We start from the raw sequence: 18109 nt of genomic DNA on the forward strand, positions 1-18109 counted from the left end.
AGAAATGTTTGACATGGTATTTCTGGGAAGATGGATTGTAGGGAAAGTGTGTCAGGGACACCATATTTTTAGAGATGAGTCCCAACGGGTGGTTTTTAGCCTAGCAACAGGACCAAGAGAAATGAAAGGAAGGGAAGAGAAGAAGTGACTTGTAGCTGCAGTGAAAGACGTGACCAGCAGCCCGAGAGTTTTCAGCATGGCCTTTTGATGGTGTAGAACATTAAGTTTTAAAAAAGTACTTTATAGCAAATACTGAGAGGAAAAACACCAACATCGTGTCTGTGCAGTAAAAATTAGGGTGCATCTGAGATTTTGTTACCTTTACACAGAGCCAAGCAAGCAGCTTCCCTCATTTACACTCTATGGGAACATATTCAGTTGATCTCATTTTAAAGTACACTGTAAACCCAAAGAATTTAGCAGAACTTGTTGATGAACTTAAATGTTTCAGTTTATCAGAACTCTACTATTTTGTGTACATTTCACATTTACCCTTTTCACTAAAATAAAAGTAAAATGTTTAATAATTACATTGAAAAATATTTAGTAACTAGGACTTAAAGTTTTCATTCATATCTACCATGAGAATAAGTTGACATTGCCTAAAAGGAATGAGTGAAACACAGTCACATTTGTTGTTCACTTTTGTGATCTTTTTTAATTACACAAAACTCAAAGATCTGGACACTGAAAACTCAAAAACATGTCACACAAACTGTACAAAAACCAATTGTGTACTTCTAAATTTAAAAGCACATTTCTTCAGTTCAACAGTATTTTCTTGGCCTCCACTGATGACACACTGCACTGTTATTCAAAAATATCAAATGCTAAAGACGTGTATTTTTCAAATAGCAGATGTGACTAATTACACTGTAAACTGATGAAATGCTACATTTTTAAATGCTTATGTACAACCGTCCTGGTTCTGTTATTTTACAACCTGCTTTGTTAACATTCATATTCAAAATAATGACCGTCAGAAATGTCTTGTAGTTCAGTTATTGCAACAAAAATAATAAAATAAAACAACAAAAACAATACTGTGCTCTGAGACTTTTGAGGCTCTAAGTTGGGGAACAGTTTACCAGATTACAGATTACTCTCAAGGAATACAGTGTTGTTCAGTTCCTTGGTAATAGTTGTAGTAGTAGGTGTAGTGCACAGATCACTCCAAACATGACCAAGAAGTTCATCAGCAGTTCTTGGGAGACCTCCACAAAGTCACTCTAAAGGACTTTCACAGTCTGGTAATGAAGTGGGTTTTTGTCAAAGATTACTATAACGAGGGCCACTGCATCATCTCAGATATGGCTCATTTGATTCGTCCTGAATGAATCAGAGAATGTGATCACAAACTAATTCTCTAATTCACAGGACTATTGTATGACAGATCACCTCTCCAGTTAATCATCATAATCATCTTAATCAGAAAAGTGGTTTATACTTGTTGTCTGTGAAGGTTCTCAGTCATCCAGGTCATCGTAGTCAAAGGAGCTTGCAAAGAAAAGCGTCTGGACTTCTTTAAGTTACTTGAAGACGTTTCGCCTCTCATCCGAGAAGCTTCTTCAGTTCTAAGGTCAAATGGTGGAGAGTCCCAGATTTAAACCTAGTGGGAGAAGCCATCTATGTCCACTGTGAGCGACCATCTTTGAACAGAGGCGGTGGTTTACGACACCAACTCTCTGCCATCTATAATCTAGTTTTGAGTTCCCTCCCCAGACGCCTTAACGCCCAATCACACCCTGGGCCATCTGACCTCAGGAATTCGCATAATAAGGTGGGGCCAGGTTTCACAATGAGCTCACCCGAAACTCTGGCTGATTGGGACCCACACCCAGTTTCACACCTTGGCTCAGGCGATTAGAGGATCATCAGGGGGTCCTTTTGTCCCTCTTTGGGGGGATACTCCCACTAGGTTTAAATCTGGGACTCCCCACCATTTGACCTTAGAACTGAAGAAGCTTCTCGAATGAGAGGTGAAACGTCTTCAAGCAACTTGAAGACGTTTATACTTGTTGTGATGCAGAAGATTCTGCAAATCATTATATTACTTTAAGTCTTTAAGCACCATTCAGCATCCTTTGTTGTGTCGGAGTTATGTTCAAAAGCCATGTATTATTTTAGCTACAACTCTGCATTTTGTAGTTGTTTTGAGAACAAACTACACGTGGGTAGGTAAAAGCAGATGATCTGTGTTCTAGACCGTAATCTGTTCTGAGTCCACTGAACCCTAGTGACAAATAAAGAGGAAAAGCTGAGATGGTCTGGGTACGTGCAGAGGAAGAATATTGGATATAGTGGACAGATGATGTTGAAGGTTGAGCTGTAAGGCTGGAGAAAAGAAAGAGGAAAGCAAAAAATTAAAACAAAGTGAATTCAAGAATAGAATTCAAAGTCTCAGTTTGAGGTTCATTTCAAATCTCTTTTCATTATTAACATTTTACATTTCAGCCAAAACTTTTGCTGTCTTACCTGTATTAGGATCCTTCTATTTGAAAAAAGTAATTGATTGAATAAGACGGCTGTTAGGTTTGGCGTAGAACGTGTTGGGCATGCTCTGTTTGAACCCCTTTGAAGGTTGGTGCTTTGAGTACACCTACATCGGAAAAAAAGTGCAAAACAGCAAAACTACTTAGTCGGTTCCACATTGAATTAAAGTTATGACCTTTGCTATGGTGAGAACAAGAACCTATGCCTCTCATCAAATTGAGTGAAGTAGGTATCACATTTGGATTCTGGTAATATTAGATGTTGTTGAAAGACACTGAAACGAGAATTCTGACTTTCAAAAGGCTGAAGTAACATACCCCTCCCAAAAAGTTTAGCCATCTCTCTACATCAGGAGTGTCCAACTCCAGGCCTCAAGGGCCGGTGTCCTGCAGGTTTTAGATATCACCCTGTGTCAACACACCTGAATCACATAACTAGTTCATTACCAGGCCTCTGGAGAACTTCAAGACATGTTGAGGAGCTCATTTAGCCATTTAAATCAGCTGGACACGTCTAAAACCTGCAGGACACCGGCCCTTGAGGCCTGGAGTTGGACACCCCTGCTCTACATGGTCATATCACGAAAGGTTAACTTCTCTTTGCTTTTACCAGCTTATGTCACTTTTTCTCCAGTTCTGAAATCTTCATTAATTCCATCCCATTAAGTTTGAAAGACTTCATCATAATGTTTATATAGGACAGAGAGCATTGCATCAAAAAAAGGACAAAGACACATTGTCTATAGTAAAAATGTAGCAGTCCGTCTCAGCTACCACGGTGAACTCATCTTATTAGCTGTTAGCTTATTAACTGTTAGCTAACGGTGTCACTGAATGAGAATTGCTTTGCTGACATTTCACTAAAATGGGTTGGAAAAAAGTGCAATCTAAAGAAAAGTAGAATACTTACTGTGATACAAACATTGGTGGTTCAATGAGTCTTCAGTCCCACCCACTCACATTTTAAAATCAAACTACTGCAGACACATGGGCGGACCTCCATATTTGACAGGAAATTACAGCATTAGTGGAGTCTTTATTAGTACAAAACAAACCTAGAGAAAAAGGTCAGATGACTGTTTTTCAAGCTTGCAGTTGATGCAGATTTTTATAATGGCCTAATAACTGAACTGCACTAAATGAATAATTTTTAAGTCCAATTGTTTTTTAAATGTTTAAAATGTTTATGAAAAGAAATAAAAGCGACAAAAAAGGGCAAAAAACAAAACAAAACCCCAAACAAAAACAGTTTGTTAAATTTGTGGATAGTGTTAGTGAAAGAACCTGTGAGCAACTAATAAAAGACAAGGACACTTTAATTCTCGGTCCCTGTTCACTCATTGTCTTTTCCCAGAATCTAAATGAGCCCAGCTGCTATAGCAGACTAAGGACTAAGATCTTTTATATTTGGGGTTCAAACTGACACCAGGAATCAAAACCTTCCAAAGATGTCTGCCATATAATTAAAATAAATTAGTAAAAGTAGCAAGCACTTAATAGCCAAAATAGTCGAAGTTGATCCAAAACAATAAATTCTGAACTAAATCAAATGTAAGAAATTTTCAGATGAACATAAGCTATTTGAGTTAGTAGGACTGTTTTTTAAAAAATAAGTTGACATTTTCTTAATTTATTGAATTACTTTGAACATTTGGTTTACAGTGTAGATGTAGTCTAACCTCCAGCTTCCAACAGTTTAAGGTTTGTCCCTTCTTTAAGCAGATAATCGTAACAGATTATGAATAATACCTGCCTGTTTCAACTGTTATGTGGCATTTAAGGCAAAGTGACCATCAGTTTGCAAAAGCAAACACAATATGTTTGATTGATTTCTTGTATTGTATCAAAATAGTGAATTTGTTGCTCAGTAAAAGCAATTTTACGCGCGTTGTACTTGTCTGCTTTGTAATTTGAGCACATATGCTTGTACCCAAACTAAATGTACATTTCATCTACATGTCAGTGCATTCTGATGTTATTTATTTGCTTTGGGGTGAAAAGATGCCATGTTTTTCATGAAACAGATGAATGATGAATTCAAAAATGGGGTTATTACGGAGCCCCGCAGGGGACATGGGAGAAAAAAAAATTAAGACGGACTTTTGTGAGATCTCGCAAAACTTTTGCGAGATCTCGCAAAAGTTGAATTCCAACAATGGTGGCAGCTACTTAGTTGTAATATTACTCTTTCTGGGTCACAAAATACACTTTTAAGATATTTTGAGGCGTGAATGTAGTTGTGTAAACGTCAGATACCTGCTCGGTTTACAAGACATCACATATTTGCAAAAGTGCTCCGACGTTTTCGGAGATCTGACACCCACTAGCTCGAAGCTAACGGGAGGTCGAGACCTACTACAGCCGGGAGGAACACCGCTTTCCCGGCACATCGTGCCTCGACCTCCTGGTCGGCTTCGAGCTGGCGGCCTCCGAAGAATGCGGCTAAAACTTTTGCGAGATCTCGCAAAACTTTTGCGAGATCCCGAGTTTGTTTTGCGAGATCTCGCAAAAGTTGAATTCCAACAATGGCGGCAGCTACTTAGTTGTAATATTACTCTTTCTGGGTCACAAAATACACTTTTAAGATATTTTGAGGCGTGAATGTAGTTGTGTAAACGTCAGATACCTGCTCGGTTTACAAGACATCACATATTTGCAAAAGTGCTCCGATGTTTTCGGAGATCTGACACCCACTAGCTCGAAGCTAACAGGAGGTCGAGACCTACTACAGCTGGGAGGAACACCGCTTTCCCGGCACATCGTGCCTCAACCTCCCGGTCGGCTTCGAGCTGGCGGCCTCCGAAGAATGCGGCTAAAACTTTTGCGAGATCCCGAGTTTGTTTTGCGAGATCTCGCAAAACTTTTGCGAGATCCCGAGTTTGTTTTGCAGATTTTGCAAAACTTTTGCGAGATCCCGAGTTTGTTTTGCGAGATCTCGCAAAACATTTGCGAGATCCCGAGTTTGTTTTGTGAGATCTCGCAAAAGTCCGTCTTAATTTTTTTTCTCCCATGTCCCCCGCGGGGCTCCGTAGGTTATAAATACAGAGGGTTGACTGATACATTGGGCTGATACTGCCATATCAAACACAGTACTTAAATATATGTTGTCCAGTAAATGCCGGTGCGAATACTTTATGACAGAACATAACATAGAAAAAGAGCAGTGCATTAGTTAGCACTATTGCCTCAAAGAAACCCCTGGGTTCTTATGTACCACCTTTCTGTGTTTGCATTGGTTTCTCCAAGTTCACTAAACATACATATCAAAGGCATGCATGTTAAGTTAACTGATTCTAAATTGGCCTGCTTGACTGTGAGTGTGAATGATTGTCTGCAGCCAGTTCAAAATTAGTGCAGATGGTTTGACAAATTCTCGAGCTTTTGTTTCATTTTGCGGGTGTTTGACTGACCTGCAGACACAAAGAAGATCCCTGCGCTGAGGATGATGTTGTGGCGTGACTTGTAGAACTCACTGGCAGCTATACACAGGCCTCCCATGAAGAGCAGGATGACGCTGAGGATGGGGAAGATGCTGGAGGCTCGCACCGCACCTGGAAATCAGTGGAAGACGGGAGAGGGAAAAAATTGGGGAGAGGGAGGCCAATGGAGAATGGGATGTGATTTGGTGTACACACAGAGGGGAGGACAGCCAAAAGGGCAAAAAAGAAAGTGGGGGAAATGGCAGGGATGAGCATAAATCAGAAGGAGCGACAAACAAAGACAGAAAAGCATATTAAGATCCATTTCAGCATCTGGTCCTTGTTTGTGAGCACATCCTAATCAACACCCCAGCAGGCCTGTGAAAGACTCCATCAACACTGTCTATTGAGTGTGTATCCCCACAGTGAGCCTGTTACCCAACCTTATGTAATCACACTGCTTGACTCTACCTCTCTCTTCCTTTGCACACTTCTCCACACACCACAGAGCAAACCGGTTGCTTCATGTGAAAGGCGGTCCACAAAAGCGCTACGAGACTCTGGCATGTATATGAGCCAGGCCGCAGTGCAGAGGGATACAGCCTCTGTCTTTGAAACAAAACAGTGTCCTTGCAGCTAATTATCATGAGGAAAAAAAATGGAAACGGGATAAGATGTTACTTTTGAGGTCAAACCAGGGTCATAAAAGAGCTGCACTGCACCCTGGGGCGTCAGGTAAAATTAGAGTTTGAGAAGCACACAGTTTCTCTCTAACAGTCACCTCCTGCCATACTTTTGCCTCTCACACTTCAATTTCCCCCATCCCTCCCCCTCTCGCCTGTTTAACATGCACACTTAGACTTTCATCAGGGTGGTTAAATTTTCACCACTTCACCTCATCTCCCCACGTTGCTGCCGCCTCAGCACTTTTCTCAGCTTCTCCCCAAAGTGCTGACACGGGGCTGGGTGGCTCTGTGTGGAGCTTGGCCGCTTGCACCTCCATGGGGACCAGCTGGAAGTCCCAGGGGCCCTTCTGCCTGCCTACCCGCCGCCATTCATCACTTCCCTCCTCACTTGATCTCTATCCTGGATCCGTTTTTCTCCTTCCTGCTGAGCACCGTGAGGCTTCTTGCTGATTGCTGGCTCAGTGGGAAAGCTACCTTGTGCCCTCAGGTGGGCTGGTTGGCATCAGCTAACAGCTGCAATGCCAGTGGTGGCCACAGCTGGCAGGGCGTTCACCCTCCACTGGGCTCTCACTGGTAACTACAGCAAGATAGGTGACTGCTGAGGCTCTGCAAAGAGTGTGCGATGGATGCGGTCATAATAAAAAATGAATAACAATTAGAAAAGAGTTGGCTGCTTGATTTCTTAATCTCACTCAAGACTATCTTCATCAATTAACCCCAAGCAGCAAACTCTACAGCTGATAAATGAAGGCAGCATCAATGTGTCAAAAACTGCAGCTCTGGCATTCAAAAAGGATGTACCTTTGTTTTGATGAAGGCAATTCCAGTACATTATTTGTATGTCACTTTGCACTAATTAGCAGGTATCTGTGTCTGTGCATTGCAACCATACACCCTATGGGTGCAGCAAGCTTTCTACTCTTGGCTGATAAGTTATCCCTTCACCCTCTTATCCCAATATAATTATATCAAACTCTGAAAGGAAAAAGAGATGCGAGTGTCTAAAACTAATAGGTGATAATATAATAGCTATGTCTATCTTTGTGATAATACCCTATAGGGTGTTTTCTGCCATTCAGACCTGAAAACATTGATAAATTCAGTCATGAATTCTTCTAAAGTTTATAGGCAAAGATGACAAAACCCACAAAGTTTTGATATGACACTTGTGACAAAACTGAAATACAGTAAGTCTGTTGGTACTCCAGAGTAAAGCCTAAAAAAACAAAGTAAAAAGGCATGTATTTAAAAACATATATCTCATATCATCCGCAATAATACAGAGCTCCAGTTTGAATAGCTCTTATAGTAGCTCAACAACTTGGAAATTCACTAAGGGCAAACAGAAGTTCTTGTCAAATTGTAACCATGCTGTGATTAGTCTCTTAGTAATTTAATTGGCTGAATAAACTGATATAGGCCATAACTGCTCAGACTGAAAAGTGAAGGCCAGTGAGGAAGTGCCTTAAATCTGCATTATTTCTAATAGCCAGCAGAGGGCGACTCCTGTGAGTGCAGAAAAAACGTCTGTTTGAAATCTAAGGGGAAAAACAATCACTGGTTAACTTAATCTATGACTTTAGCAGACAATTTCCTGATAAGGTTACAGTTTCAACTGTTAGTCTCAAGTTATAGTCAACACAACATAATGTTGATTTTGTGAATAATGGGCCCAACTAAGGCCAAAAAGTATGATAAAGTTTAAAGATGGAACAACTATTGACAAGTTGCTGGATTAAAACAGTACACTGTCTCTTAGTTTCTCAGTCATATCCACCCTTTTTCATTTCAAAACACCAAGGTGGTAATGGCAAAGCTAAGCTTGGTTACATCAGCCAAAAATCAAGAATTGAGGTCTTGTTTACCATAAAGCTGAGATATGGACAAACACAAGAAAGATAACAAGGTGCTGATAGTCTGTTGAGACCATGACAAAGGGTTTTGGTCTAATTCCCTCCTGTATCTCTAAACCAACTGAAACTCACGCTGAGCTCAGTGCATGGTTGGCAGCAGCAGTGCCGGAGTGGGCTACACTGCATAACTATTCAAGCAGTGGTGCAGAAAGTGAAGTGAGCACACAGAGGTTTGGATAGGACATGCATCCTTTCTCTGACATCGGCAACTAAGATTTTCAGCATATAAGGTGTGGAAAGGGTGTAGCCAGGTAACGAGGACCTAACCACAAACTAACAACAAGTAATGATTGCGTGACAATTAGGTAACATGAAAAATCATCAGCAACAAAATTTAAGGATACGTCTTCATCAGGTTTTCACATGAAAAGGCTGTTAAAGTGGCAAAAAGCAGGTAGGGAGCAGGTGAGAAAATAATAAAAATACTTACATTGTAGATCCACATCCTACTGACAGCGCACAGGAGGAGGCACATTGTTCACAGGTTTCATAGACTGAACATTCAGCTTTGGTGTGAAAGGTACCATTGTATGAAAATAGCACCTATTTGGATAACAGCCTATGACTGTATTTTTGGATGTTATGTAAAGTGGTGTAACGGACAGCAGTGTCATCCAACACTGCTGGTCCAGAGCAGATATTTCAACATCTAGTGACCACACTGACCTGAAATTCAGTATGGTGATTTGTGCTCCCCCAGAGGATGAATGCTAATGATTTTTGGTGACCCCATGACCTTTCTGTTCCGTGCATTACGAGGCCAAAACAAAAACAATCCCTAGAGGATTCACACTTTCATGCATTATTTGATATTTTAAATTTTAATGAGTATATGACATTTGGTGGGTTTGTTAATAGATCCAAACAAATATATAGAATTAATTATAATGATCCCAGAGCTGACAAACAATTATTATTATTTTTTTTTATCTCCAACACTGCCAACAGCCTGAAAAAAATTAAATAACGTACGATGTTCATTCTGTTCTGCGCTGTACATGGATGAGACGACAGTTATCAAATAAATTACAATAAAAAAAACTGCTGCTTTTACATTTTACACAGAAAAATCTGTTCAAAAAATGCAGACTGGATTTGTTTAAATAATGTTTGTCTGAATGGCCATCTGGGACAATGAATGCAAGGCCCACACTGTCACACAAATGCTCTTTACTTTAGGATTTATGGATTCACTTGTATATTTTTAAATGATGTAAGAATGCTCTGCCATACTTTTTATTTAGGATGTTACTATTTAACCCTTTAAGACCTACCATAGAACCAAGTCCGCCAGAGCTTACTTTATATTTTTACATGTTGTAGTGCCATTTTCGGGAGCATTTCAAGTTGCTATACATCAATACAACTGTTATAGCCCATATTTTAATAATATGTATGCAATAAATCCATAGTAACTACATTAATTGCAAAAAAGTGCAATAAACTACAAAAAAATTGAAAATCGGTTTTGTTTTGTTTTTACATATATTTCTACTTCGACAAATTTAAGAGGTTTATTCCTCAAAACTTTAAATACAAAAAAGTTGCAAAAAATAGTTTACAACAACAGGAAATTTATTTTGAGTGTCTTCATAGTTTTATTTTTGAGATACAGCAATTTTTATATGCTGCAGGAAAAACGAAAAACAATCCTATGATGCAAATTTGCAAAGAAAACAGCATGTGCATCAAAATAAACTATTTTAAGCAGTGCGATTCGAGTTCCAAGCATCCCAGAAACTATTCAGAAAAGCATAAAGTCAAACATGACGTAACTTCCGGTTTCGGGCAGGAAATGGAGGACATGCGATTGTTCGCGCTGATGTCTGTTTCAATGTGGGAAGTGTTATGAACAGCTGATCGGATCGACAAAGCGTGTTTCTGCAATATTATGTTTTTGTTCCTGCAAGCGCTTTTTATGCAGTTTTTGCAAAGCTATATGTGGAAGGAAACCGTGACCTAGGACAAGCTGATGGCATAAGATTAAGTACAACTCCTCCGGTTTCATATGCAAAAAAAATTATTGCGCTAGCTTACGTGGTTCCGGTTCTACAGGGATTTAAAAATAATTAGCAAAACAGAGCGTGCCTGCTCCAACCGGCTTTAAAGGGTTAAACAACTTGTAATGTACTTAAAAAAAGAAATCATGAGATACTGCATGGAAACAAAAAACTGTTTGACTTTATTTTTTACCTTTTATATTGTAAAAACAATGCTGATAAATTCAATTACAAAAAATAAAAAATCCGATATATTCCATCCATCTATTTCCTGCTGCTCCAGATTTGTCAGGAAGCAGTCTAAGCAAACACAGAGACTTCTGAGGGGACACCGAGGTGTTCCTAAGACAGCTGAGAGATATAATCACTCCAGCATCTCCTGATTCTACCCTCTGGTCTCCTTCCAGAGGCAAACACGCAAAACATAAAATCAGACCCTTAAATTTTAGTTAAAAATTCAAGTTATCTAGCCTACCAAAGACAAGCAAATGATTCTAAAACTAAACATCCCGCCATTAAAGTTACTTTCCATTTGTGGTGTCACATGGGTGCCAGAAATTACAGGAAGAACTCTTTTGGGCATTGAAATCAGAACAATTAAGTGGAAAAATCTATGAGGTGGTATTTGTTCAAATTTCTCTGCTATGAGCAACATGGATCGAAACGATTTAATATGTGAAACCTTAGTGCTTGATCTATAAAGGACCTAGAGAGCATTCATGTTTCTGACATTTCCTTTCAATTCAACCTAGCTGATCAAAACAAAAGACCTGGAGCACCTGGTTTTGGATAATAGGATGAAAATGAGTGAGCTGAAGAGAGTCACGGATCAGTAGCACCTTTATGAAACTGTTTCTGACCTGACATTGTAATGTCTCTGCTCCCTGTCCCACCCACATCCATCATGCCATCATTCAACATCACGATGTACTTATCGTTATATTTAACCTTGCCCGGCCACTGAGCTCCAATCTGTATGATGAAGAAGACTTTAATGCCGTTATTCGCCACCTTCCATTATTCTTTCATGTGTCTGTCTCTGTCTGCTGCACAGTCATCTCGCCATCTTTGTCACACAGCAAACGTCCCACATCTCATTTTTTCTTTGTCTCCCCCCCCCCCCATTTCTCTCTCTCTCTCTCACTTAATTTGCACTCAGTCAAAGCACAAGGCAGTTTGAGAGATAAAGTGTCATCTCGCCCTCCCCCCTCTCTCCCGCTTGTCTCCTTGCTCATCCACAGGGGATTGTGGGGTTTTGAGTAACCAGTGAGGGGGGATGATTAAATATTAAGTTGTCCTGAGAGTTGACCCCGCTCCTGTGTCCCGCTCTAAACGCACCACTCTTCCTAAATGCCTCCCCCTCACTCTCTGCCTCCCTCACCACCTCTCCCGTTAACCCCAAAAGTATTGACCCGGCCATTCACAGCACATTACCTGCGTGAGGGCACGGGGGCTCTTTTTCATCCATCAGCTTCATTTGCAGGGACAAAAGAGGGACAGAGGGCCAACCAAATTTATTGATTGTTGACAGTGGGGCTGTTTAACGGTGCGGGATCTCAAGGTGACACCAAAGTTGAGGAAACCTCAGAGAGGCTCAGTTGCAGACAAACTTAGAGAGGAAAAGGGAGCCGATTTTGACTTTATTTCACTAACCAGCTGATACGCACATTGGTTAGCAACAAAATGTAACTGAGAATTTTGTCCATCTTAGTCCAGAACAACAGCCGACGGCTTTGATTCCTAAAGCTGCTGCTAAGCCTTTACAGATTGTATTTATTAATTTAAATGTCCATCAGTATTTGAATCTAAATGTGAAATTTAATTGCTACAAAATTAACAACTGAATAAATAAACAATTAGTGTTGACAAGCTTATTATGAACATGAAAATTCAAGTCTGATTGGGTACTCAAGCTGTGAAATTCAAGACATGAAACCCAGAAAGGAATGACTGGGATGTTATAAACAAGCATTCAGCCCCGAAGGCAATTGGTTAGATATCTAATATTAGATGTGCTTTTATTAATCCAAAAATAAATGCTTATAAACATGTTATTTTATATATAGTAATGAAGCAACACCTTATGAACCCTTACACAAGCAAACTAATCCTTTCAGTGTATAGTCAACAGCACAATAAGCATTAGCAAATGTAAGCAGACCCTTTATAAGCCTTTAATATTTGAGCCCTTCTTGTCTCTACAGAACGAGTGCCTCAGGTATGAGAGCTTCTGTGAAATCCTGAAAGCAATGAAAGCGATGCTGTGCAGTTCCAAGACGAGAAGCTCCAACTCATTTGCATGGCTTCGAAGGTCAGCTGGCCTGCAGTGCCACTCCGGTCCTCTGCATCCCCTGTGCTAACATCCATGTTTAGCAGTGCACTGAAAAGTGCAGCGACCTTCAGAGTGACCTCCCAGCATGCAGTGAGCCTTCACTGGGATCAGGCTGCGCCAACATGCCCCTGGGTTTGGCTGACCACGCGCTATCTCAGAAAGAAAGGCTGAAGTCCCTGCAGATTTTTCATGCCAGGATGCACTCTGTTCTCCCGTGTAATACTGAGTGTGTCAGTGCTCACTTATCGTTTGTATGAAGCTCACATAGCTGTGTCTCCGAGCAGCTTGTTGCCTGCAGTGAGGGCAGAGGATGGGAATTGTTGGATGAAGACTGGGCAAATAACTATGCCCCCAGGCAGCGAGGCTGCATGTCTGAGAGGCCACCTATTTAAAACCAGTCCTTTCTCAAAACTACATTCTCAGGATTTCACATCTTCACTTTCCATCTTTATAGGATCAGCTGAGCCCCCGTCAGAGTTTTGGATCCTGCCTGGAGGGATGCTTAAGCAGAGAAGCATCCCCGGGGAATGCAGGCAGAGAGACTGACAGGCTGACAGGTACACGGGGAATAGTCACTGCTGTGGATGGGTGAGTGGTGAAAGGACAGGTCTATGATACGCCACCTCTTTGTCCTTCTAATGCATGCTGTCTCTGATATACATACATGATTTCTTACTGATTAGAAATTTGGATCTGCACAAACTGTTTTTTAAATAAATTTTAGTGGATTATTTAAACATGGCTTTAAAAAGTTCCAGATAATGAAAGCCAGCCATCCATCTATAGGCAAGAGGTGGGATACACCCAGGAAAGGTCATCACTCCGTCGCAGGGCTGACACACATCCATCCTTAATTAACAAATGAACCCATAAACAGTTAAACAAAATTTTAGTTAAATAAATCTCACCAGTTTGAAAACTACTACCTTCAAGGCATGGCCTCAAATGACAGTTCAATTCAGCTAAAGCAGTGGTCCCCAACCCCCGGGCCTCGGACCGGTACCGGTCCGTGAGTCGTTTGGTACCGGGCCGCGAGAGTTGAGGCTCAGGTGTGAAATGTATCGTTTTCAGGGTTTTTATCGGTTTTCAGCGTGATTTTGTTATCGTTTTTATCATTAACTCGTTTTTCCTGTGTCTTTTCACGTGTGTTATGAATAAATCTTCTTTTTTTCTGTACTGGTACTAGTTTTATTTTGTTGTATTTATCCGCGACACCTTAAAGGCTGAGGGCAGCACGGTGGCACGGTGGTTAGCACTGTTGCCGCACAGCAAGAAGGTCCTGAGTTCAATTCCAACATCAGGCCGGGGTCTTTCTGTGTGGAGTTTGCATGTTCTCCCCGTGTTTGCGTGGGTTCTCTCCGGGTACTCCGGCTTCCTCCCACCGTCCAAAGACATGCAGCTTGTGGGGATAGGTTAATTGGATAATCCAAAATGCCATTAGGTGTGAATGTGAGTGCGAATGGTTGTCTGTCCCTGTGTGTTGGCCCTGCGACAGACTGGCGACCTGTCCAGGGTGTACCCCGCCTCTCGCCCTATGACAGCTGGGATAGGCTCCAGCGCCCCCCGCGACCCTGAAAAGGATAAGCGAATGGCTGGTTGGTGAAAATATTGTCGGGCATAAACCGGTCCGTGGCGCAAAAAAGGTTGGGGACCGTTGAGTTAGAGGATGAAATGAGGAACTGCACCAAGGCCAAGATAAATGACGATTATTTTAAACTGTGAGTTATGCAAAGTTTACCTACTAGTGTTTAATCAGTTCTCTTTAAAAGTATTTCAGATTGTTTTCTTATTCGTGGTCCACCTTTAGTCTTGTGGCTGATTTCACAGAACTTGAAATGCGGAACATGGTTAAAGGAAGAAACTCATCAGGATCACTTTTTTTACAAGTGTATGACGGGTCATCGGATTTTTTTGGTTTACAGCTTTGTCACTGTGGAAGAATATGTAAAGGTGCTGGATGACTGAGCGTGCATCAGGACAAGTAAAGGTACTGTTACAACGATGTAAAAATAAACAAACCAAAAGAAAGCAAATTAGGAACAAAAACATTATTTAGACAGTTGAATTGTGCATGCATTCCCCCTTGTCAGTGATTGCACTGCAAATACTGATGCACTGTAATACTGTAAGTAGTCTAGGTCAGCACATTCAAACTGACTTTAGTTCATGGGCAGCAAGTTTTAGTGGACAAGACCAGTGAAACTGTTGTACTGTAAGCTATGTACAACAAACAAAGAAACAAGCTTTGTTTTCCATCATAAGGAAGTATAGCTGCATGGAGAAAATGTTCAGATTTAATGAACAAATCTGACTGTCTATATTCAGTCAATCTGCTATTATTACCCCCCCCCCCCCCAGAAAAAAAACCCCCAACAAAAAACAAAAACAAAAGAAAGCTGTTGTCAATCAAATAAATGTGTCTGAATAGCAGGCACTGCATGTCTGTGACAGCAAGATGGCTGTAAAAATGACACATCAGGCTCAGATGAAAAGATAGAACTTGGATCATGACATCATCACAAGTCATGATCCATAAACTACAAGTGCTTTTCTGGATGAAATTACTGTTAAAAAAGTCTTGATGCACACTTAATCATCCAGGTAAGGAAATCCTGAAAAGTTGATTCTGTTGATCAGGGCTTAATTATGTTCTTCTCTTCTGCACACCTGCCACATTAAAGCCAGCGGTGTGCCAGTTCTGGTTTGCAGGCTGTGCATTTGACAATCCTGACCTTGGTGAATGAAGTTTAACTCTTTTACAGAAACCAAGAAAGGTTCATACAAAGGTCTGCTAGCTTTATATGACTGTTTGTGCACATTTAGTGATGCTTATGATCTACACAAGTGCTATACCTTCACAGCAAATAGAAAAGGTCTGATTGATAATTATTATCAAGCAAAGTGGCTTAATTCTGACAGACAGCTGCTAAGAGAGGAGGGTAAAATGAGTGGCAAATCACTGCCAATCTCAACAATCCCATCCAAATGACAGCTTTAACCTCTGTGCTAATATGTAATGACGGCAGTGACCTTCGCGGTGCATTTTGTTTCTGAAGCCCTGACTTCAGAGCACATGAAAGGATACTCTCTGGAGTCCTGTGATTAGCACCGAGGTCACAGTTTTGATTTAGGTTGAGGTCACCGTCACAGAGAGCGGAGCATCTCGACTGTTTTATGTCGTGACATGAGTTTAGGAACTTTTCTGGTGATGAATGCTTCTTGAGTTTGATTTCCAGAAACGTCAGGATGGTAAACCTGTTTTTGATACATTTGGAAAGCTCTGTATGGCACCAGCACAGTACTTTACACTACCTCTCTGTTATACATCCATTTCTTATCTACATTTGATGATGCAGATGCCAGTTTAAAGTATAAATTGTTCTGTAAAGACCAATAAAAGACCAATAAAATTAAAAGTCACTGCTTTTCTCAAACTTTAATTGATTTCTTCTCATACTGCTTGGTGTCTGTTTGCCTTGTGATGATTGGCACTTTTCTATTTACCAACAATATGACTGTTTTTTTCCTTCTTCTTCTGTCAGGAGCTGAAATGAGAAATGCCGCATAAGTTTACTTTCCCCAGATGGACTAAATCCCACCTACTGTGATTTTATTGAGCCGGAACACTGTATATCGCTGCTATTTGGTTTCTCTTATGACAACAGAAAAGTAGGCTAGCAAAGAGAGTATCATTACAGTGTAGTGATAATATATTATTTTTTAAGGCTTGAGTAACACTGTGTGCAGTTTTTTCTTTCTCTGTGCAGACATCCTGGCTTCAGCATGATGGGAATTATGGAAGCGAGTTAGCCCCGCCCATCCCTGCCATCCTGCTATCATGCGTGCCAACCTGCTCGCAGAGACCCAGGGTGAGAGCGGATACTGTGTGTACTGTATTGATTGGCACGGCTGCAGCTCGGGCTGGTGTCCGAGCTCTAGCACTCTTCTGCACTGGCTGACAAACAACTTAATGAGACTCAACACCCATGCACACCCATGGCTGGGCTTCACCAGCAGCTGGTCCTGCTCATGTCACAGTGCTTCCACACTTGCAACCTTTGTCCAAAAGAAAAAAACCCAAAACTACTACCACTGAGGCCTCACAAAGCAAACTGAGAATATAGAGTTCTAGTCAGATTCCTATAAAACTGCAGTATATGTGTACTTTTTTGTTTTGTTTTGTTTTTACCAAAACTTCTTATTCTTAAGAATTCTCCTATTCTAGTAAAATGAGACGTGTTATATTTAAAATTTCAGTGCTCAAGCCAAGGCTTCATCATGGAACTTTATAACCTAGTGGGTGATGTCCCATGTGGCTACATTCTGTCTTACTGTCTACAGATTACATAAAAATGTTCTGGGGAAAGAATGCAACATATTTTAAAATATATTGAAATCTTTTTTGTTTTTTGACAACACACAAAAGACACGTAATCAGGGCCCATTTAATCTTAAAGTCCTCATAGTAACATATCATCCCTATAGAGCACTTCGCTCTCAGACTGCGGGCTTACTTGTGGTTCCTGGGATATTTGGAAGTTGAGTGGGAGGGAGAGCTTCAGCCGCCTCTTCTGTCACTTCTGTGACACTGTCTCTACTTTTAAGATTAGGCTTAAAGCTTTTCTTTTTGATAAAGCACATAGTTAGTGATGCTTTTGTCCTGTCTTCCTCTCCTCACCTCCAACCAGTCGCAGCAGATGGCCCCGCCCCTCCCTGAGCCCAGATCTGCTGGAGGTTTCTTCCTGTTAAGAGGAAGTTTTTCCTTCCCCCTGTCGCCAAGTGTTTGCTCATAGGGGATTATCTAAAGTAAGTCTTTTCTCTGTAATAATTGTAGGGTCTTTACCTTAAAATGTAAAATACCTCCAGGCAACTATAGTTGTGATTCGGTGCTATATAAATAAATTTGAATAAAACTGATAAAAAGATAAAATTAAACAAATCTTAAAAGTTGCTCTATAATTCCTGAGCAACTTGACTACCTGACATGTTGAGGGATGTCTGTAAAATGCTATTGAGTGCTCTGTATGTTCTGAAATGAAGCTAAATGGTGATAAATTAGGCTAAACTAAAAGTACAAATGACTAAACTGCACTTTTTCATTATTTTTATCTCAGTAAAAACTCACATGGGAACATAAACTGTATCTTTTGCCTCAGCTTTTATATATTTTATATATATAACATAACATATATAAATGACTGTAGAGGAGCAAGCCTTCTCTGGTATTAACATCAGGACAAACACTGTACACCAGGAACTTCATGGCA

General features: G+C 40.6%; 1 protein-coding gene across 1 annotated transcript in view; it reads right to left on the reverse strand.

Annotated features, from left to right (window-relative positions):
* Positions 1-18109, reverse strand: part of cacng2a (calcium channel, voltage-dependent, gamma subunit 2a) — an 87557-nt gene that overhangs the window by 4878 nt on the left and 64570 nt on the right. Inside the window, exon 3 of the mRNA XM_085155783.1 lies at positions 5903-6043. Within this exon, the coding sequence (XP_085011909.1) occupies positions 5903-6043 (141 nt within the window). The remainder of the gene's footprint in view (positions 1-5902; positions 6044-18109) is intronic.

This window comes from Neolamprologus multifasciatus, chromosome 4 (assembly GCF_963576455.1).
Source record: "Neolamprologus multifasciatus chromosome 4, fNeoMul1.2, whole genome shotgun sequence".
Lineage (NCBI taxonomy): Eukaryota > Metazoa > Chordata > Actinopteri > Cichliformes > Cichlidae > Neolamprologus > Neolamprologus multifasciatus.